The sequence below is a fragment of the Patella vulgata genome, chromosome 2, assembly GCF_932274485.2.
Source record: "Patella vulgata chromosome 2, xgPatVulg1.2, whole genome shotgun sequence".
Classification (NCBI taxonomy): Eukaryota; Metazoa; Mollusca; class Gastropoda; family Patellidae; genus Patella; species Patella vulgata.
Genome location: NC_065880.2, coordinates 23,141,822 through 23,158,379, shown reverse-complemented (window position 1 = coordinate 23,158,379; position 16,558 = coordinate 23,141,822). Strand labels below are relative to the sequence as shown.

General features: G+C 32.1%; 1 protein-coding gene across 2 annotated transcripts; it reads right to left on the bottom strand.

The window, feature by feature from the left end:
• Positions 1-5: 5 nt before the first annotated feature.
• Positions 6-15,751, bottom strand: LOC126811137 (erlin-1). 2 transcript variants are annotated; one of them, XM_050536621.1, is made up of 13 exons: positions 15,651-15,751; positions 10,674-10,814; positions 10,301-10,323; positions 9,835-9,915; positions 8,861-8,907; positions 7,775-7,836; positions 6,785-6,910; positions 5,920-6,052; positions 5,264-5,355; positions 4,682-4,771; positions 3,931-4,010; positions 3,255-3,422; positions 6-2,538 (listed from the first exon to the last, which is right to left on the bottom strand). In XM_050536621.1, exons 2-13 carry the CDS (start codon positions 10,759-10,761, stop codon positions 2,533-2,535), a joined length of 996 nt encoding a protein of 331 aa, XP_050392578.1. In that variant the 5' UTR covers positions 10,762-10,814; positions 15,651-15,751; the 3' UTR covers positions 6-2,532. The 2 variants fall into 2 exon arrangements, with proteins under 2 accessions (XP_050392578.1, XP_050392577.1); XM_050536620.2 differs by lacking the exon at positions 15,651-15,751 and adding an exon at positions 15,199-15,576.
• Positions 15,752-16,558: the final 807 nt, after the last annotated feature.

Below are 16,558 nucleotides of genomic sequence, written 5' to 3'. Positions count from 1 at the left end.
CTAAATAAAAGTATATAAAATATGTTTTATTGTAGAGAAAATACATGATGAATATGCATATTAAAGAGACTTAAAAGATTTGTTTATGTTAATTTAAAGAGTTGAATGATTTTGAGCAATTTCTTTTAATCAAGATGTAAACATATATAACATTCAATATTAGTATTTAGTTATACAATGTGTTATCTTATACAAAATACGATGCAACAAACATTTACACCAACAGCTTATTTGTTAGAATGCAAGAAATATTTTACATGTAAACAAAACTACACGTAATTTGAATAACTGTACAAAAACCTTTGTTTAAATGGGAATGTTACATGAATGTGGTAATAAAATTAAGATGGTCCATATTTTATCTTCAATAACAAATACTACTACACTGTCATTGAAAATAGAGTAGAAAAAAGTACCACAGATACAAGTTTAAATATGACTCAGATGTTTACACCTAATCTATCAAAATTCATCAACATGCATACGTCTGTGATACAGAATGATTCAGATGTTTTCATCCTCTGGTCTAGAACTCATATTTATACTGTAATGCTGAAAACACTTGATATCATAGATTTATTACAAAATATTGTTTATTAAATAAACAATTTCGAAACACTGATGTTGTAATCAAAGGTGTACAGAGCACTGAGTTAGACTAACTGAAAAATTAAAGAAGACTTCAAATAGCATAATTTCAAGAAAAACTGTTTAAAAATAATTATTGCATAAACTGTGGTCATTAAAGGTTATGCCGACACTATCAATATACAATTTATGAATAATTGATATAAGAGTAATATAAAACTACTACAGATAATTATATAAATATACATGATATACAATAATAATGAATAACAGCATTAATTACATTAATTATATATAAATACTCACAACAATTTATACAAGGAATAACAATACAAAACAATGAATGATGATTAATTTGGAGAATGAATAGTAAGACCACATTAAGGGGAAGTAACTCTTCATATACTGCTATACCAAACCACCTTTCAACCAATGTCATACAAAAAATAATGTGTACAAAAGACATAAAATCATCATTCAATATCAATTAAACAATCATTATCATTTAACAATTAAATATCAGACAAAAAACAATACTATAACTATTATTATGTTATTTATGACGAAAATAAAAGCAGACTAAAGAGAGGTAACTCTTACATCTCCTACATTTATCATACTACTACATCACTGTAAAATCAATTTGCTTTCACTCTTCAAAAATGTAATTAGTTTTAACTAAAAACAATCATACAGCAATCAGTCACCATCATTTGTAAGCTCCCCGAAATCAGAATATAAATTTGTTTTAAAAACGTTAAGCACTGCTCTAAAGAGAGAGTTTGTGCATACATAAATAAATATGCTGGTTTTCAGACAATCCTTCCCAAAAATCTTATGGGAAGGAGGTTTATATTTTGTCAAAGGACCACTACTGGGTTAAATGACTTCTTTTAAACATCACATTTCAAAGGACTATATTTATGTGACTACATTGTTTTTGTGAATGTATAATTATCTAGTATCACTTGTGATTGTCAGGGTTACATACTTAATAAATGAGCCTACAGCACAATTTAGAATTCATTTTTGGATTCCTGTGAAGGGGTAAAATATGTTATACTTATAGCACGGCTTTCATGAGTTAACAGGTTTCATTAGAGGCCGTAGGCCGAAGCATTAAACCTGTTAACGAAGGAAGCGTACTATAAATGACTTGTAACATTGACACTTTCTCAACATGCTTGTTGTTATTGCACCGAAAACCCACCCCACTTCTCTATATGATTTCTACTAAAACTAGTGTAAACCAGCAAAAGTGTGCAATAACATCGAACATGTCTAGTTATTGCATGATTTAGCTCCACCCAATATACTAGAGGGAGAGCAATCTGCTTATTTCCCATAAATGTTACAAGTATTTTTATGTTTCATGCGGTTCTTTTTTATTGATGCATAATTAGCTGAACATATTTTTATATGGACTTAATTACTACCTCTTTTTCATGACTTTTATAAAATGTGGCTTAGTTCAAAATGAAGTACTAAATTGGGTTTAACTGGGGTGTTATTTCATTAATGATGGGGCATGCTTAGTATGATTTAACTTTTGTTTTTAAAGATCAACTGGATGGTGGAACACAATATCAGCTTTATCTCAAACCTAGCTTATCTACAAATTTTCTACATGCAGACAACAAAACAAATCAACAAAATTCAATGAAATTGATAATTTCTCGTTTGGAACTTAATACCTATTGTATTTTAGTCTTCCAGCAATGCATCAAATAAATCAATTCCTAGGTCAGTGATGAGCAAGCTGTTACCACCTTCCATTATTATTTTTATATAAACATATCAAAATTCAAAAAATCAATTTATAACAAAAGTTTCTTTTTTTTCTATTGACGAAACTCTATTCTAGGTTTATCATATCGATACAGTTAAAACAGAAATACTCAATTATCTCTACTGCTGCCTTCATCTCTCTTTAAAATAACATCATTATTTCTGAAAAAGAAAGTTAAAGATGCATTAGTTAAGATTTTAATAAAGAGTTGGTCATTCTTGATATAACAATTCAAAAATAGATAATAATAATAAAAAAATAATGAAAATTTCAGTCAAATTACTTTATTCTGGACGAAATTAACACTGTTGGAAGTTTGGACTAGAAATAGGCATCAACTTGTCTGTTGCACCGTCTCCGAGAACTGTTGATCGTTTCATTGACAGATGATAACTCCGCCCATATATTCTTGATTATCAAGTAACATTCTCAATGCCTATGTTACCCTCGATCGTCAGTCCTCTCATCGGCAGTCGCCGGTAGTGACGTCAGAGATTAACGGTAAATGTTAGCTTAGTCAGATATTTAATGATTTAATTATGAAATGGATGACTGTTTAAATTCAAGCTGTATCCAAGCCTTCCGTGGGTGTTGATTTTGGGCTTGTTAGGTAAATAAAGGTCTAATTAATAATTCTTTAACATTTGAAGCCTAAAGAAAGACATGCAATCGGCATATTTAGATAAACAATTGGGATAAACTTTATAAAAGCTAAGATCAAACATCAATCAAAACATTTTGCCAGGAATGTCTGTTTATTTACTGAACATTTTTAGTGGCAATATTTTAGCCAACAGATATTGATATTTGAAATTGTGTTGATCTTCATTTGTGGTCATCTTGATTAGTTATACTGATCCTCTGTTAGTTTTCTTACCTTAGATCCCGAGGTAGAGGTTTCTGAAATATGTCTTGATGCTGCTGCTGCTGCAATTGTTGAAGGATCCAAAAACATCTCTGGTATACTATTACCAAAATATATTTTGGTATTTTGGGCTATTGACTCATACTTTACAAATTCTAAATATTCTTTTGTGAGTTTTAACTGTAAAAGAAATACACTATATAAGTAGATACAAATAAAATATAGTACAGTATTTTCGTTAAAATAGTATTTTATCTAATAAATATTGTATTTTATTCAAAAAATTCAATATAGTATTTTATTTATTCAAAAAATTCAATATTTTATTCAAAAAATTCAATATTTTATTCAAAAAATTCAATATTTTATCCAAAAAAATCAATATTTTAATCCCCAAATTTCAATATTTTATTCAAAAAATTCAATATTTCAAAAAATTCAATATTTCAAAAAATTCAATATTTTATTCAAACAAATATATACCCTATCAGATTAAAATAGGATCATTAAATATGTGCAGACGGCCTTGACATCAGGATTCTGGCAGGAGTTAATATCAATTAGTTAGACGGCAGTGGGATAATCAAATATAAAAATATATCATGTCTCAAATGCACATTAAACTCCATCCCGTTTTCTCTTTTAGAGAGGCATTAAAAGCTTGCAATGGTTAAAAAAAACTACCTACCTTATTTGATTCTATTTCTTTTTTTGTTCTATAGAAATCAGCATCAGCTTTAGCCTTTGCTCTAGCAGTGTTAGCAGAATCTGTAATTATAAATGAAATGGGGCTTAACTTTCTACTCCAACTGAGTTAACTGAACACAGGCAAACACCATACAGTGTGCCATGAAGGAAATTTTGCCCGGACAGCGGCACTACGTCCTGCTATTAAATTGAATTCCAACTGTCAAGGAATTTTTTATGTAAATGCCAATGTGTACATGGGACCTCTCTTTTTCATCCCATCCAAATGACTATACGTTGTCCCTTGTCAGGCCCTCTGTCCTGCACCACTGACAAGGGGTAGCCATGTCGGAAAAACCTGATGAAATGTCATGAAATGGGGTTCTGCTCCTACTGGGCTAATGAAGACGGAAATCCCAATGAACTTTCTAGGCCAATGCATGGATCGAACACTCGACCTCCAGGCTGGCGAGCCAACATCTTATCCACTGAGCCACTGTGGCTCTCTATAAAGGATATAAGTTATTATAAGTACAAATACAAATTGTTTATTCATTATGACATTATATAAGGCTCTCGTTCAAGTTTAGAATTTCACAAAAAAAAATTAAGTTTATAAAAAAATAGGATAAAGTTTGTCAAAATCAGTATAAAAAAACCCATCTTTCTAATTCGAGGTAACCAAATATGTCAAATCTTGACCAAATGGCAAATTTTGAAGTGATATAATAGTTAACAAATACTGTCAATACCTTCAATTTCAGACATCTTCTTTTCTGATTCTTTTTCCATAACCTTTTGTTCCCATTGAATTTTAGCCACCAAAGCTACTTTTTCTGCCTCTACAATGATGAAAATAGTTATATCATTTAGATTTATCAACAAGAGATAGGGTATGAGGCCCTTGAAACCATAAAATTAGAAATAGTAGAAGGTGCTGGAGTTTGAGTCTGGATGTTCTGAACTGACAGAATAACAACATAGTTCCACAAGTCCCTTTCAACCAGGAAAGGGTCTTGTGAAACTATGTTGTTATTCTGTCAATTCAGAACCTCAAAATCCAGTAGAGGGTGTTTGTGGGTTGTAAAGACAACCCTACTCCTTGTCACGTACATCCGGGGAATCAAAACCACACCAGTTGACTCAATGACAGACTGTTAGCATGTGCTAACCATTCAGCCATCAAACAATCTACTGAAATAACTGAATGATAACTGATTTACTGAGAATTGAGTTCTGTCACCTCAATGTTTTATGTATATATGTAGATTTAGGGATTATCAGCTGGTTGTTATATTTTATTAACTTGGTTGGTTTGACTGAAAACTAATTACCTATAACTGCCTTTTTCCTCTCCGTTTCTGCTTCTTTCTCGACTAACTTCTGTTTTTGAATGGCTATTAGTAATTTAGTTTTTTCTCCTTCCCTGAAAACGAAATATAAATACATTCACAATCTGGTAAAGAAGTATTTATACATGTTTCTCTGGTTAGTAGACCAAATAAACTTTTATTTGATGGAGCCATCACATACATATTTTATTGAATAAAACTTGTTACTTCTCTGTAAAACCATCTTCAAAACATTTATCCAAGTCCTGCGATACTATTTGAAGCCCTTTGACAATTCTTTACAGAAAAAGCTAGCAATTTCACATGTGATTGGCCACAAGTTTCCAAACTAAGTTATAGTAGTCACATGATAACAATGTATATTAGCTTGTTGGTAGTTTCTTGATAAACATGTCTACAAGCTTTACACAAGTGTGGGAGTTGTTTCTTGATAAACGTGTCTATAAGGTTTACCCAAGCGTGGGAGTTGTGTTTATCAAATCACTTATTAAAAGAAAACGGTCGTTTCAGGGAGCATTTTTTCAGGCAAGGCAAATAGAGTATTACATTTTAGAGTTTGGTTTGCCTTCTTACACCAACCTGATAGAAGTAATAATAGGGCTTCTCCTTTTAAATGGAATAGAATAATTACAACTTACATGGCTTCATAGTTTTTTCTGATAGATTCTGGAATCTTTGGCTTGGTAACTCGAACAGCTTGTACCATTAAACCAGGAGCCATTGCATTTAAATCTATTTGTAAGGCCTTCTTTAAATTTTCATCAATTTGATCTAAAAAAAATTAGAATTAAATATAATATTTATGGATTTTGATTGAAGGTATTTATAACAATTAGCAATGTCAAAGCATAATATTGATCTCACTACCACAGATGAAAATTTGACATTCCACGACCCATAGACATCTAGAGACATGTTCTGAACTGGTATGAAGCCCAGGAGTGCCGAGGAGAATGTTACATCAGTTTGGTAAAACATATCAATTTGTACAACAATATCATTATAACACAAAGACAATTGTTAAAGAACCCATCAGATATATTTTAATGATTTGAATGCATTAATTGTAATTCTATAATATTCTCGGAAACCTGTACCCTAGTCCTGTACAACTATAAATGATCAAATACAAGGCTATCCTCACGTGATTACATATGGCTAGAGTGTGTCACTATTACCAAGTCCCACGTACAATTCAACAGTGGGATTCCTTAAATTAGTTATGTAACCTCTTTACGCAAATTCTATTCATCAAGCCAGGGATCATTTATATGCACTACTAATTGGGATATTTCCAAATGGTTCTTCATAGGACATCTTGAAACAACAGTAGAAATACTACAAGAAAATTCTCATTCTGATGAAGCAAAAAGGTGAATTTTGTCAAATATGCTAGATACGACATTTTGACTCCCCATTGACAATATTATATTGTCAATTATAACAAGAATAATCTCAAAAAGTTCATTAAGCAAGAATGTATAATAACTGAAAAAAACTCACCAAATAAATCTATATAAACCTCTTGTAAATTGTGTACTGAACAAAACTGATTTAATTCATGGTGAATTTTATTATAGATTAATGTTTTATCATAGTCTGCAGTATAATTCTTAACGGTTTCATATACTGCAAATAAAAATAATAATCATTTTTTATTATACATCTACTCTCTTACTTTAAATATCTACTAGCAGCATACACGGCTTCACTCAGGCCCAAATTGAACCGAATCATGGCCTAAACCATTCCAAGGGTCATGCTGGTTAATTTGATACCCACAGAAATCTTTGATTTCGTTTGTATAGATTATCCACACAATAAGTTTCAAAATTATACATTAAACTGGGCTTCAAAAGTTTTAAAGTTGTGACTCTGACCCTTGTCACTAATTTAATTTAGTTCACAACCAAATTAGTGTGACCCTTCTATTTTTTTTTTTTTTTTAAGAATTTGCATGTTTTTAGGTCTTACTAAAACCACGGACCATATGAATAAAGTTTACAGTGGCTATTTGTATCGTAGGCTTTCATTAGCTAGCTAGCCAGTGAGTTGTTAAACAAAAACACTGAGGTATGACAATATTTTCAAGTCTGGGCCACCGATAAACGTTGAATCCAAGCCAAAAGATTATCTACCATTGACAATTTAATGTGGATTCCGCTGGGATAACTAAGATATATTTTAAAAATTGTTGACACTTGACTATGATTGGTAATTGGCAACTTGAATGAATAATACTAGAAAAGTTTAAAATCCTCTTAAATAGTGTATTAGCTTGATAACGTTGAGAGAATACTCTACGAAACGTCGCCTTAAATACACTAGTAGCTGTTTTCCATAAGTATGTGTTTTGTTGTTACTCTTAAATAGTGTTGACATTCACTATACAGTATCCGGTTTCTTTGTGTTCAATGAAGTAGCTTTCACAATATAATCAACTGTTTTATACATATTTATATCACTAATAAAATTCAATTGTTAAATCTTTACCTTTAGAACGTTCTAACTTATTAACAACTTCAATTCTTTCAAAATATATAATCACACCACCACTGTAAACAAAATACATCAACATCAAAATATACTGTGATCTAAGCAAATAAAATAATCTTTATGATCCTTAGAAATACAAGAAAAGCACATTCTTAATTTATTAATCAAATACCAGTGAGGCTGATGTCTCACAATAAATAGATGATACTCATTAATCACTTGCAAAGTTAACTTTTTATAAAGCACCGACCAATAAAATTGCTTATCACTCTGTTTAAACAGAAAATGCTAATTATCGCACTTAGTCAAGGTACTGATCCAATGAAAATATAGATCAAGTTCCATCCCTCCGATGTTCATGAGCATCAACAAATCAAATTGCTTATCTTTGCTTAGCCTAAATACATGTAGAACAGACTTATCATTGACCTCAGTAAAGACATTCATCTCTTTTAAATATTTTACCACAATTATAAGCAAGGTTACCTGGTTCCAAAAGGTGCAATCTGGTTAAAACATAGATCCTATTTCGTTTTTTTTTTGTTTTTTTTATAGTTTAAAATTACGTTTTACTTGTTTTTACTAATACTACTAATCTGGAAGAGTTCTTATATTACCGGCGTTTTGGTTGAAGGGAGGGATAAGCCAATGAGAAGGGAGGGATAAGCCAATGAAACAGTCTGTTACGGCAACTTCTTGGCGTGCCATGCACGGAACTGTGGGTAAAACACTAGAAACGGCAACGCTTATTGATTAATCAATGCCTGACCTCATATTGTCAAAAGTCCCTCGTACAACCCCTGACATGATTCGAGTACACCTTGTCAGATCTTTATGTAGTGTCGGCCGTCGAAAGTATAAAAAACAAAACGAAATATAGAACTGTATTTCAGATTGCAAAAGGTGTGACGAAAGACGGAGGAAAATTAATATAAGAATAAACCAACTCGATGAACAATACTGAAACCGGATATGGTGATAGTAATTTAGCATAGGCTCATTATATAAGTGATTAAAATGTGGTAATTCTATGTCATTTTTATTAAATTTCATTTACATCTTGCTAGGAAATATGAATCTTACCTTGTTCCACATGGAACATTTTTTACTTCATCTGTTTGTAATGTGGTCTATGAAAAAGAAAATCCAATACATACATTATAAGTGTACATGTATCAATTGGATTTCAGTATTCTACTTTTCTGCACTAAAAAGGCTACAAAAAGAGGCATTTAAAAGGATGGGCATTAGCATACAGTGTGTTATGAAGGCAGCAATGGTTCTGAATATTCAAATTTCAACTGTCATGGGTTCTTTAAAAACATTTTTAGATTAACACATGGTCAGTATAGTTTTTGATGATATGAACAAACAGAGCATTTGCTTCAAATGGTGACCCTTAACCCTTTGAACCCTGGCATAAATGACCATCCCCCTGGCCCGTGGATCAAAACTTGACAATTTTCAGTGACTAAATATAAAATTGCTAATCACCCAAAGTGTCAACAAAAGTTATATTCTACAAGTATGGATTATGTTTTTCTCAACAATACACCATAATCAACATTATTCACGTCCTTGTCAACACTCTCAAGTATTCTAGCCAGTGCCTGGTCTACTGTTGCACGTCTGTTTGCTATTCATGACCGTAAAACAATACATGTATTTCCAGGAACATTTGCGTTGTGTCTGCGAGTGATGAGGGGGAAGAAAGCACTGCAGATGACACATTGTAACATGTGTTCTGATTGGTCTAGACTTGATGGAATTCCAAATGAGTCATACCAGAGTATCACCGAGGGAAGGGGGAAAGCCCTCGCTACACATAACATGCATTCAGAGTGGAATTCCTAATGTGTCATGCTTGGCCGTAAAACCGACCAGCCAGGATATAGACATTATTATCTCGACCGAAAAACTGGCCAGTTGGGCCCAAAGAATTAAAAACAATTACGGGTTACAGATACAATAATGTCATTGGACTGAGAAACTAAATAAATGAAACAAAAAAAGAGATGTCCTTGAAACTGTAACCTTGAAAACAATTAATGGATTACCTGAACTGATCTAAATGTTGTTAATACAGGAAACATAAAATGATAGCCAGGTTCACTTGTTGATGATAATAAGGCACCTCCCTGAAAATAAAAAGATAAATTACTGATCCAGACATACATAATTCAATACATAATTTCAATTCAACACGAGAAGCAAATAGGGATTAAGACAAATTTTCCAACTGACCTTTCAGATACATGTAGATGGATTTGAAATCTACATAAAATCATCATTAGCACTCTTAGGTTTCATTTTTTTGAGAATTCCTACTGGAAATATAGTTTTATCACCAAGCCTTTAGAGGATTTTAAGAAGCCGTATAAATTCAGGATATACAAGATTCATGATTATAGTAGTATATTGGTGGTAATATATTGACAATTGTTACATTTATATCAATTATAACCGATATTTAACTATACATAGCAAAAACAAAATGTTAAACCAAAATATTAAAAACCTTACTCTATAGTACACACCAACATGACCTGAAATGGATAAAACAAAAAAATATAATTCATTAGCTTAAAAGAGGAAATGAAATAAAAATTTGAAAAGAAGCTAAACCGGGCAAATGAAGATGAGCATTTACACCATGCAGTGTGCTATGAAGGAAATTTTGCCCTGACAGTGACACTACGGCCTATTCTACACCATGCAGTGTGCTATGAAGGAAATTTTGTCTGAACAGTGGCACTACATCCTACCATAATTTCGAACTCAAAATGCCAGCAATGATAAAGTGGTCTAAAGAGCTTTAATTTATATAATTGAATACAGTTGTGTCAAGTTTGTAGCTTATGGATTTTTACCTTCGGATTATATCAATTCAACTAACCTTCTTCTATCTTGTGTATAGAAAAATTCAAAAAGATTCCTAGCAGGACTGCCGAGACAGATAATATCGTTAATGCTGGATTAGCCATTCTGTTATGTTGACAGTTACTGTGAAATTATCACCTTCCCTTGACACTGTAATCTAATAAAATATGAATAACAGAATATTTCATATCAATATAATACTGATTTCTCAAACTGAACATATAACCTACATGTACACAACCATAATCTATAAGTAGACAAGGTGAAGAAATGGAGTGAATCAGTCTATTTTTTACCAAGATTTTCATGTCTTAACTATAATTATTGACTTTTAACATTCTGTCTAGTACTAGTAATCTAATCTCATCAACATAGTACATGTACTAACCAAACCTAAAGGTACTTTTAATCTGTTTATTTTACCATAAATATCCAATGTTTCATTTATCACTTATTTAAATACCTATACCTTACTGTTTAATACTTGATACACAATCCAGTCACACAAATTCATCTAAGACAAGCTGAGAGTGTCAAAACTGAGCACTAATCAATCAATTGTACACACATTTCAACACTTTAGTTGCTATTAATAAAAAAATTAGATGTTGCGAAAAGAGTTTTGTCTAATGATCAGCCTCTAAAGAATATTTCTCTAAATCCTTTGCCCTCTTTATGAATTGTATTCGTGTAAGTCATTGTTGTGTTAAAAGCAACATGCAAGTTCCAAGCAGACGGCAGTGGATTGGGGTTATTGGCTAGACTTTAGAATCTATCCACAACTCACTCTAGCTGAATTACAGACAGCAGGTTACAGTGAACATCAGTCCTAGGTTATTTCAGGTTGATTTAAACAGTATTTTATTTCAAGTACAACTAGAGTATTTACAACACTGATGTAATGGATTAGAAAACAAGCCAAAGCTTATATAAATTCATCTCCATGTAAATTATACATATCAAAATGTACAAGTACATGTATTTCTAACATATTTACACTGACAAATATAAATAAATAAGTCATCATCATCTTGGGAGGGTATTTAATGTTGTGATATGCTGATTCACAGAATTGGGGCAGTGCAGAAAATAGTGATCGCTGTCTTCTTGGATGTGACCATATCTGCATATCGGAGGATTATCAGAAATATGCATTAAAAATCTATGGAAATTTAGAGTACAGTACTTTTACAGTTGCGAAGTCTGGAATGGATAATCTGAAATTTACGTACACCATAGTTATAATATTCAGGCATTTTATGATCATTCATGCTCAATTTAATTTTGAAATTTTGTATATCAGATTTATGTTAAAATATTAGTGGGTATATTGAGTATACTATATTCTAATATCACAATGGAATATCTTATAAACTACAGATTTGTTATCTTATAACAGATTGGCCATTACATGGTTAACTCATCGATACAATTTTTTTTATTTTGAAGCCAAAACATATTTACTTTTAACAGTCCATGCGATCAGTTATCAGAAATTAACAATGCTGTAAAGATAGACCTGGAATAGGCAAACATCTGGCACATGAACACAATCACAGGTGTGAAAGGCACTTTTGTCACAGATGTCATGCCTGATTTTCAATGTACAATGAAGACATGATTAGATGATCTTAACTGTTAAGATTGACCAGATAAAGACTGGATAAACAAGATTCCCCATCCCCAATATTTTAACAATCTTGGAGAGAGAGAGAGAAATGGGGTTTAACCTCCACTCAACACAAACTAGGTCATTTCGGGACCAACATATGGTTTAATTTTATTTCAATAATTCGCTTGCGCTTAGGGGTCTTTAGCAGTGGGAGGAAACCGGACGACCCGGAGAAAACCCACGAGGCTGGACAGGCAACCCTACTCCTTGTCACGTACAACCGGGGATTCGAAACCATGCCAGTTGACTCAATGACAGGCCTCGTGATACAGCGCGCGTGCTAACCATTCGGCCATCCAACCCCCCTTAACAATCTTGGAACCTGGTACAAGATGTAACCGGTGTTGTCTGACCCTTTAAAGAAGAATAAGCACTTCACAGACTTGATGCAGCTGGTAAAAAAACTCATTTTTGTTTGATATTATTTGATTAATTACCACCAGGCCTGTTCAAATTGATTATATACAAATTTTGAAAAAATCCTGCTAAATCTTTGTTACTTTACATGTTTAAATCAGGTCAAGGGCCATTACTTTGTCAATGTAATTAATTACATTACCCTTACTTTTTAAATGTAATCATTACAATTACCTTCTCACTTTTTCTAATTAGCAATGTAATTCATTACATGTACCATTACCCATTACATTGAAAGTAATTAATTACCATTACTCATTACTTTATGACTATGGTATATAAGTAAAAACCTTTTTTTCATAGACATTAAATAGACAACCAGACAACTTTATTTTTCTGCCATTAAAAGTGCCTACAAAATCAAACTCAAAATAATCCTTGATTTACTATAGATATTTTTTATTTTTATAATTTATAACTTCAAGGCAAAAGCAAATTTCCAAATGGGGGGCAGTGGTAACAAAAACTTGTTTTAACTGTATGACTTGAAAAATGAATCAAAAGTATAGAGTAAATTAACTACATTCTCTTTTAAGTAATTCTATAGAATTCCTAATCAATCCAAAAATTGGTCTATAATATATTGTATAGCTGGGAAATTATTCAGCATAACTCTTATATTAAATAATCATAAAATGATGAGATACTTGAAGGCCATTGTTTGGCTTGTTACTTGTCACCTTGAGATTAAGATTAAAGTGTAATAAGACTATATCGTCTTTTAATCCAACCGATTGACTGTATGATTGGAATCAAATTAGCACAAATCTCTACATCATTTCAGAAATCCACTTTTCAGATAATTTGTTAAATGCTTTTTTAAGATAATTTTTTTAATGCCTTTTAAAGATAATTTGTTAAATACTTTTTTAAGATAATTTGTTAAATCATTTTTTTTCTTCTAAAATTCCAATGAATTGGATATTTGTGTCAGATATACATGTATTTAATTTACGTCTTTGATGCTATATAAATATTAAAATTTGAGGCTTGTCATATTGGAAATATTTATATGTGTCATAAAATGTTATGGAAATGTAATTTAACATATTACATGATTTTTGGAATGTAGTAATTAGATTTCCATAACCAGTACGGTACTCAATACTCTTGATATCTTCCATTTACCCCAGCCCTGGTATAAATACAATTTCACTTTCAATTAAAAGTGAATTTAGCGGTTTTCAAGGAATGTAACTAACACTCCAAAAAAATTTCCTTGCTTTAAATAAATCAGTTCTTCGATGTTTAAGTCTCCATATATTTCAAATATGATATACGAAATTCATTTATTCTCTTTGTGAGAATGATAATGGCTCTTTAAGATTATGTTTTTTCGGTCAGACTAGCAAAAGCTGTAAAGATCACATTCAAACCGGAGTGCTAGAAATTTTGTAATCAATCAGCTTGATGAGTCTGGTAGACCGATGCTCGTGCAGTAGGTCATTGTGTGAGCATTTTTCAATTTTTAAAGCGACTTGACAATATCACAAGAATGCAAGCACATTTGTCAATGATATTAGAATGAAGTGAGTTGTGTTTTGATGCCATGTGATTCATACATTGCAGTTCAAATTAAAACTAATAGAAAAAGTGAATAACAGATGATACCAGTTTGGACAACGACGTCAATCACATGCATTAAGAAGATTGATCAATCATACATTGAATCTAAATCTAATGGAAATGAAATGGGGTTTAACAATAACCTCTGACTATTCTGCTCCAACTGGGCTAATACAGTCTGTGTCGAGAATAAATGATTCAAGTATGATATGGTCTACTGATTACCATGGACCTTTATGTTTATAACTGTCCCTACAGTGTATATATAGGCCTATCTGATAAATATAATTAAAACAATTTAAGATCATGGTGATGTTCGAAAGTGCAAAAGCATGGCATGCCATGTGAAATTTAAAGATATATATTACGTATCTACTTATGTAAAACTACCGCATATAAAGCCAACACTCTAATCTAAGTATATAAAATACCGGTCTAATAATGACACTTGGGAAAACAGTCTACAAATTTATGATGGCAATTGGCTATGAAAAAAACGGCAACTAATAGCCTAGGCCTACTATTACTGTAACATAACACTAACCAGTACACACTGTCTGTTAGATAAGAAACGTCATCTCTCAACCCTCTGTATTTCGAGATAAGAGATTGTGCTATATTAACTATATAGTTTTACCTGGCAAACCTGACGTGAAACACGTCGGGCTTCAATAAGCAAAATTGACAACATTTTTCATGAAAACAACAATTGATTATGATTATTTATAACACTTCTGCCACATTCAACTACAATTAAGCATATAATCCTACGAATCATGTCTTTTTGAATCAAAGTGATGATAGCCTGGCTCTCCGGCATTTTATTTGACATCTTTGACGCCATGAAGGTTGGGCGTCATGTAAAACATCCAATCAAATTACTCACCTGATATAAGTTGCGCAGGAATAATACACCGTAATTATGAATGTCCGTATCAATTTTGATAAAAACAAAACCTGATTTAATTTATTGACAGTATGCTGTATTATGTATATAGGCCTACTGAGTATTTTTGTAGATACCGGTAACCAAAGTTGTTTCGCTAGTGACTAGGGTGGTGTGCCTGTGTTTAATAAGTTCTAGTAGGCCTAGTATAAAATTAACTTATTTTCAAGATGTTGCATGCATTAATAATGAAATTAAGGTTGCCAGGTGAAATTAAAGGCATCCAATCGTAGCTAAAAACAAGCACGTATCAGCAGTACATCACATCTCAACGTGTAGCTAACTGTCTGTGACTGTAATCTTGGCCGTGTCTCGAGACTGCTTTTGAATAAATCTATAACAATGTGGCAAAGAAAGCTGACGTGTCTGAAAAAATAAAAATAGAAACTTACCTAAGGTGAAATGATCTAGCTTATGATTGCTACACCGGCCGAACAATATGAATATAAATCATGAAACCATGAAATAAATTTCGTCAATGCTACTTCCGTTCTGTATTTTGGAAAGATAACTCTGCCTATCCCGGGACTATTTTTGTTTTTCATTGACAGAACTTGCGAATCACTGCATTTATTTATCGTGTTTTCATAGTTATGTTTTAAATCTAAGAATCGCCCTTTTCCTTCTAAATATATGCGGATAATTTGGTTTCACTTCGAAGCCCGACAAAAACTCGGAAAATTAATATTTTCTATATTCCGGTAAAAAGAAAAAAACAAAAAAACAGGGGAGGTAAATATCAAATGTAATAGAGGAAACAGACCACCCTTTAATGAATGCGAATTCTGGTCTTTTTGCCCGGCTCCATCTTTTCCCCAAGTTTTCGTTGGGCTGAACACTTTTCACTACAATCAGAGCAACAAATGGTCATGTTACATATCAACGTAACCAACCGCTTACTATGTTATTCTTTCCGCTTTTAATTCATTTAACAAAACCTGTCAGAAAATTTTAATTCAAACCCTCTTCTTTCAATCTAGACCAAAAAATCAACAAAAATGGCCATGCTAAAGGGGTGTAAAGGGAGAAAAAGAGAATTGAGCGGCCATGCAAAACGGGTGTAAAGGGAGAGAGAGAGAGAATTGAGCATTAAATGGTGAAATTTAATGGTAGTCTGCCTGCATTGCTAAAAGTTCTATAAGTTCTAAAAAAGATTGGTTTCCATCTAATTTTGAGTACCATAATTTTACAGGTGCTACCATCACTAATTTGATGGGCTTTTATAAAAAAAAAGGGGGGGTTCTACTGTGAGGATTTTACTATTTCATGCCTGGTTAGGCTAGGCTATAGCTTTCTTCTT

Excerpts from the sequence above, each read along its gene's own strand:
- LOC126811137 (XM_050536621.1), bottom strand. The coding sequence starts at position 10,761 with ATGGCTAATCCAGCATTAACGATATTATCTGTCTCGGCAGTCCTGCTA. Across the intron at positions 10,324-10,673 it reads TATACACAAGATAGAAGAAG|GTCATGTTGGTGTGTACTAT; the intron begins GTTAGTTGAATT and ends TATCCATTTCAG. Across the intron at positions 8,908-9,834 it reads CAACATTTAGATCAGTTCAG|ACCACATTACAAACAGATGA; the intron begins GTAATCCATTAA and ends TCTTTTTCATAG.